This window comes from Carassius carassius, chromosome 20 (assembly GCF_963082965.1).
Source record: "Carassius carassius chromosome 20, fCarCar2.1, whole genome shotgun sequence".
In the NCBI taxonomy this organism is placed as follows: domain Eukaryota; kingdom Metazoa; phylum Chordata; class Actinopteri; order Cypriniformes; family Cyprinidae; genus Carassius; species Carassius carassius.
The window spans coordinates 32200952-32208366 of NC_081774.1; the positions used below are offsets into that span (position 1 = coordinate 32200952).

The window sequence follows — 7415 nt, forward strand, 5'->3', positions numbered from 1 at the left end:
GAAATAAATTACTATATGCAATTTACACGTAATAACAAGTCCATAAACGTCTGACGCACGTCAGCACAGCCCAGCATATAGCTCACAAAAACCAAGAAGACTTACGTGTTATTCGAAGTAACACTGTCCTTAACAAACCAAGATCAAGTCTGTCTGATTCGCGTTTGTGTTCGGTTTCTGCTCAGTCCACCACGGGGGGTAGAGTCTCGGTATCGAGAATAGAGGACATCATCAACAACAAAACGAAGAAGAAGAACAAAAATAGGCTATTACTTGTTTGGTCAAAACTTGCTGCAGTCATACACAAAAGCCCCTGACGTGCGGTATATGGGCTGACTCGGGGGAAACGACATTTGACAGCTGTTATTCCCGTTCACCGGTGAATTATTCAGACCGATTCTCTGCGATTCAAACATCTCTCGGACCGAGTGGAAGTTCTGCTGCTGCGCGGGGTACGTGGCGCCCAGGTGGCCAATGTCTCCGGCTTGGTTTAGGTACCATGACGCGAGGCGCCCTTGGTGCGCGTGGTGGCCCTCCTGAGGATTCCCGTGGCTTAAAGACGACGTGGTGGTCGTGATCGAGTAATCGGGCAGAGTTTCGTCCACGGTGGTAGTGGCGGCCAAGTGACCCGAGCGATCCCCGCCCGCGTACAAGCTCATGGCCTGCATGTTGCAATGATAGGTGGCGTTGGAGGTAGTCGAGATAGAGTTCTGGCTGCAGGGCGAGCTGTATACGGACGTCTGATTGGGCGAATAGTTTAGGGACAACGTGGGGGTTATACCTGTCCGTGAGGGCGCCACGAGAGACGGGGTGAGCTCGCCGGAGCTCTGAGGCGAGCCACGGAGGGAGGTCATGATGTTATCCACGCTGAAGCCCTGCGCGGGGGCCTGGCCCTGGTGGTGATGCTGCTGCTGCTGCTGTTCCCCGGCGCTGTCCAGGCTGAGAGAGCGGGTGGACGGGATGCTGTGTGGGCTGCCGCTCGATATACTGCTGCTGTCGGGGCTCTCGATCTTGGGAACGGTTCTTAGCGAGGGCGAAACGGCCTGCGGAGGCGTGGATGTGCCGTTCTCGGTTTTAATGTCCCGAATGCGCACTGGCTGCGAGCCCGGCACCGACTGCTCCTGGTCACGGTTTGTCTGACTCTGTTGATTCTGCTGCTGGCGAGAAGGCGCTTCCTTGCCGTTTCTGTCTTCTTTATCCTTCAAGGCGTCTTTCTTTTTGAAACGCCGTCGTCGGCGCAAAAAGCTGCCGTTCTCAAACATATTATAGGAGTCCGGGTCCAGGGTCCAATAGCTGCCTTTACCGGGTTTTTTGTCATCGCGGGGCACTTTGACAAAGCACTCGTTCAGGGACAGATTGTGTCTGATACTGTTCTGCCAGCCCTGCTTGTTGTCCCTGTAAAAGGGGAAGCGCTCCATTATGAACTGATAAATACCGTTTAGGGTCACCTTCTTGTCCGGGGAGTTCTGGATGGCCATGGTGATGAGCGCAATGTAACTGTACGGCGGTTTCACCATGTCCTTGGGCTGCGGCTGCGGCGTGTACGGTCCGTACGCCCTCGCCATGCTGGCAGGGTACTGCTCATGGGCCGCGTGAGAGTACATGCTCATGGGGGCTGGCATCCCGGTGTACCCCCCTCCGGCGGCGGCCCGGTAATAACTTTGGTCGCTGCTGATGTACGGCACGACTCCCAGCGAGTTGGGACTGGAGACGGAATAGCGCGCCTGCATGACTTCTCTCCAAACGGCGCTGGCGAACAACAGAAGTCAAGAAGTCTGAAGCAATCCACAAACCCGCTTGAAACGCGCCTCCTCTGAAACCGGGAACGCAGTCCAACCGAGAGTCCAGGTTATGGCACAATATTTACAAATTGTGACTAGTGGATCGGTCTCGCGTACTGGCCACCTTTGTCTGTCGGAGCGCGCATTGGAAAACTTCTGAACGCTAAGGATCGGTCACTACATAATACTTTTGCGCACTTCCAATTCTTTTCCCCTTTTGCTGCCAGTAAGACTCCTCCCAATAACATCTAAGCTGTCCAATGGGAGGTCGGGCCGTGCAAAGCGAGCGGCCACACACAAGGTTGAAGAAAACGAGAGGTGTTGGGACGTCCCAGCCCACCCTAGCCAAACACACACTTCTCCAGACCTTAAAGAAGCATATACTCTCCGCAAACTAGCCAGCGCCGATACACACCAGATTGTTAACACTTTAGTGATTATAATACAACATTACAAAGTTTGTTTAGAAAACAGCGTTATAAATCAGTGTTCCTGAATAATCTAATGCTATATATATATATATATATATATATATATATATATATATATATATATATATATACATATATATATATATATATATATATATATATATATATATATATATATATATATATATATATATATGAAGAGTTTATTTGTAAAAACTGTTAACTCAGTTTTTTTTAAATCATGTTTTTTATTATTATTATTTGTTATTATGTTATTATGTATTTAGTGTGTTAGTGTTAGTTAGCTGCATTTCCTTGTTATTTTTTTACCTAATCAATATAACACAACTGAAGTTTGATTGAGATTAATTGGAATGCACAATAGGGTAAAAAAAATATTTTATCTCGTTTTGCAAATGAACTATTTATATTAATAATAATAATAATAATAATAAAATACAAACGGATTCATCACACTCCATTCCTGAATTATTTGATTAATTGATTTATACTTGAACATTGAAAGCAAACGTGGATCCAGCCGTAGCGCAAACCAGTGTTAATAATGAATTGTAATGGTTTGTATTTCACAGCAGTCCATTAGAAGCGTTGGAGAACATTTGTTTTCATACAATCAAAACGCGAATTATCGTAAATAATCTCCGGCTTCCTGCAGTTTTAGAGTAACCTGGTTCTTCATTAACACTGGCTGTTAGTTAACGGTCTCAATCCACACTGGTGAGCGGATCAAAGCCCATCATCCCGGGCAGAGAGCTCATTATGCTGGAATTAAGTAAATTAAGACACCGGAGAAAGAGCCGAGGTGCGAGAGTTTGCTCCAAGTGCGAGCGAGATTAAAAGCCCTGAGAAACAAATGGGTAAAGCAGAACACCTCACATGTGTCAGCACTGCTCAGACGGGTGAGAATCATGCATCCTTCACCTCAGAGCCTCAGAGCTGTTTTATGACATGCCAATAAAAGCGGTGTGTGCTTGAAATGCTTTACTTCCAAAGGAATGCCTTAAACCTATATGTTTATTTATCTGCCATTAGTGACTTAACGGATTGTGAGCACTTTAAAATAGTCGCATTCATATAAACATGTATTTTTATGTAATTACTATTTTTTATGCTTTGAATTGTCTTTTTTAATCTCCACTTAAAGGCTTCTTCGAACACGTGTTTATAAAGCAGGCCTAAAAAGGGCGAAAGTGAATGCTTAGCTGCTCATATTGTGGTATTATTTCGAGGTAAAACCCAAACAATCCGCCCTAATTCTTGAGCTGTACGAGGGCCTCGCATCCTTAATGAAAGCACGACTGGGGAGGAACACAACATTTAATTGTGAATGATAATTGTGAGGCCAAGCTGCGGTCACAATATCTTCGTAATCCCCCACAGGTCGCTCTGATTAAGTGACCGTGGACTAGCTGATACTTCACTGGTTTCTCCTTACAGGGACCCGGGCATGAACTTTTTCTTGTGCCTCAGGCTATTTGTTTAATTCAGTGTGCGCCTCTTACTTAACCCCAAACTCCTGCCCACCCGAACACCCATCCCAGCCAATTACACCAGCTACCCCCAGACCACCGAAAACAGCACTCGCAAGAGCCTGGTCTGATTGGGAAGTCAAACAAATGGTTTAATCGTTTGTCAACAATTTTATTTATTTATTTTTTTGTGGTCCTTTTAAAGGACAAATAAAATGTACAGTATATAAGAGATCTGTTTAAAAAAGAAATTTATGTAACCGTAAAATATTTTGTCTGCTAACCTTGCTACATTTAAATCAACTGTTCGTGAAAATATGATTTAATGTAACTATTATATGTTAAACCAAAAATGTTAACTTTAAAGGTTAGATCAAGTAGAAATACTATAGTAATTGTGTGTACGAAACGACTGATCAGTTAGAAGCAGCAGTAATATTAACAAACAACACGATTCAATCAACCATTTCTGCTTAACTGTTGTTGTGGGGAATTACAGACTCTAATAGTTTGTGTAAATCAAATAAAGTTAGTGTTATTATTTTAAATGCTGAAATTGTCATGTACCCTAAAATGTTTGTTTGATCGCTTTATTAAATCTGTACATGCATGGCGATACTCTGGCAATCCTATCTGTATTTAATTGGCAAATACAATTGATAAGCCTTTGCTATATAAAAAGAGGTCAAATATTATGGTATACTATAATATGAGCGAAAACAAGAACGATATAATTTAAACTACTGTAAAAGGGTTGCGATAAAACCAAACATTGTTTCCATATATCGCATGCACAAAAAACAAACTGTTTAATACATCTAAGGCCTATACAGAAATGAACTAGGCCTACAATATTGATTTTTTTTTTTTATGAAATCTGTGAAAGCATCGGCATCCCAAATAAAAACAGCAACAAAATATCTTAAATATACTTATATTTTAGATATTTAGATAGTTGCTCAGTGCTAATCACTTTGGGCAACCAATGAAGCAAAAATTTGAAAATCATTTGATAAACGTAAAAAGTAAAAGCACATAATTACAAGAGTCGACTGGCTCCTGGCTAGTTCTGGCGTGATTGTCCGAAAGTAAAGAAAAGCCCCAGCGTCCTGTGCTCTTAGCGCCCTCTTTCGATCACTGATCGAGCTCAACTCAACTATCTGAAATAGGGACGGGTATGGGGGACTTTAGGATATTTCATCGATGATTTAAATAAACAAAGAAATAAAACAAATATTCAATTACTATTTAAAAGTTCTTAAAAACGTACAATTGCAACTTAGTACATAAAAATTTGAACATACACATATGCATAATTCCTTCTTACAAAGGAAAAAATATATTAACTTGAACTTAGAAACATACATAGTGTTTGCGAAGCAATAGGACAGAACTGCAAATATGGCCTGCTTTTCTGCACCAGCCTCAAGTGTCTTTTTGCAGACCAAGTAATGACAAGTTTACATTTGATTAACTTGACATCACTACCCCCTTGTGTTCAATATGAAGATTTTTCCACTCTAAAGGAATTTTGGGCCATACAACTTAACGTTCTTTTCAGTATCTGTACATAAAAAATAAATTAAATATACATATAATAATAATAATAATATGTCAAATATTTATTTATTTATTATTTCTCATATATATTGGAAAGAATTAAAAAAAAAACTGTGCAATTAATTCATTTATTGTACTAGATGTCCCAACAAAGAACCGTTGGGAGAAGGTGAGATGCCCACGTGTCCCAAAAGCATGATAAACGGGGCTGAAACCAGGGTGAATATACATAGGGAAAGTCATTGTAGATTTGCTTCTGGACTGTTTAGAGAATGAAAGTGCATGGTAAGCTATGGAGAGATCACTTTTCAGCTGTCCTGCAGGTGACTTCACTACATTACAGTTACCATGGTAACACTTTATACAGTCTTGCATAATAATGAATTAATTTTATATATTAATTATTGTGTGATTGTTGCAGACAGTTGTAGGGCATAGGCATGATTTTATCTGTAACATCCGTCCTGCTCCTGGAGTACCAGCATCCAGCAGAGGACTGAAGGGTAGAGCCCCAGGGGTTGTTATAGGGAGCAGAGCAGCTGTGTCTCATATCTGGTGGTTTGAAGGGGTCAGTGAATGCGTGGGTCTCATTTTAAAGGTTACACCCTCTAGAGGTCGCATTGAGACACAGCAAACATCATTTCCTTATTATACTAATACCTGGAAAGTTACCATTACATCATCTCGGGGTATCCCTCACCCCATTATAGCTGTTCTTACAACAGGAATCTCTTCACACAGCTAAGCAAATAAATACACATTTTCTATTTTTATTATATATATATATAAGACAAGTAAATAAATATGACAAAAAATGCAAAATGACAAACAATTTCTATGTTTTCCCTATTCATTTACCTTTTATTGTCTATGTAAAATACATCTCTTTCTTCTGCTCTCTCTCTTTCTCCACGCTCCCACACACACACACACCCAGGTGGAAAAGACATAGTATTAAAGGGGTGCTATTATGCTTGTTCACTTTTTCAACTGAAGTGCACTTAAGTATACTTTTGTAAAGTGTAGTTATTGCGGAAATAATATACTTTAAAATAACACACATAAGTGCAAATTAAATATGTTATTTTTGATGCTTAAATATAAATATTGTATTTGTAATTATTTTCAAATGTATCACATTTTAAAGTTATATTAAATGCAATAAATTGAACTTTTGAGTACTTTTTTTAAACCACTTAAGTGGGACTTTTTAGTACATCTTTATATGTACAATTTTGTGTTCATAATTGCTTTTAGTGTCTTTAAAATATGGTTAAAGTGTACTATTACAGTTTTTACAGACGCTAGGACACATTTCTCAATACTTAGGTCACTTTTTTATCAATGATTTGCCACAAAATGCATTCAGTGACTACATCTCTCAAATTTCATGAATTCTTTTCTCACTCAGACACAACAACTGCCAAACTCTTTGTACGTACAGGCTAGTTTACACATGCTTACATACTGTTTTCAGAACTGTTAAACTTATGTTCAAACAATAACAGAAAACAAAACTGAACATTTCTACAGTAATATTTGAATGAAATATATTTTAAATCTTAAAATTAAATGCTATAAAAACAATTGGACAATAAGTAGATTAGAATTATATCTGTATTAGTATCTGTATTAGGATGGTGTGTATACAAATTATTCTATTTTGGAATAAATAAACAACATAAAATATTGACGAATTCTGATTCATTCCAGTAACATATTTTGTAGTGAATTAAAAACAGAGATGTGTCTTTGTTTTACACAAGAAAACATTGTATAATGCTACATGTTGTTAGTGTTTTTTAGGTCATTGTTTTGTGGCTGACAAACTGTGTCTTTCGGTTGTGGACCTTTGCTAGTGTTCTGGAAGAATGAGTTGATTTGAGCCCTGAAGAAAGTGTTTTGGTAGTTGTAGTGCATTTTGAATTAGAAATGAACTGCTTTGCCAAGCTGAAAGTTGGTTAGGAGAACTGTGTGAAGAGTTTTGGAAAAGTGACCTAAGTATTGAGAAATGTGTCGTAGCATCTGTAAAAAACTGTAATGTACTGACAAGCAATTAATGTAAACTAAAATCCACTTTAAAGGGACACTTCACCCATTTGCATTTAGCTTTGTATTGTTAGAAACCCAGTCATATATTATAATGATCATGG

General features: G+C 39.4%; 1 protein-coding gene across 1 annotated transcript; it reads right to left on the reverse strand.

Annotated features, from left to right (window-relative positions):
* Window positions 1-209: 209 nt before the first annotated feature.
* Window positions 210-1980, reverse strand: LOC132096889 (forkhead box C1-A-like). Its single transcript, XM_059502564.1, has one exon. It carries the CDS (start codon window positions 1728-1730, stop codon window positions 282-284), a length of 1449 nt encoding a protein of 482 aa, XP_059358547.1. The 5' UTR covers window positions 1731-1980; the 3' UTR covers window positions 210-281.
* Between the last annotated feature and the right edge of the window lie 5435 nt (window positions 1981-7415).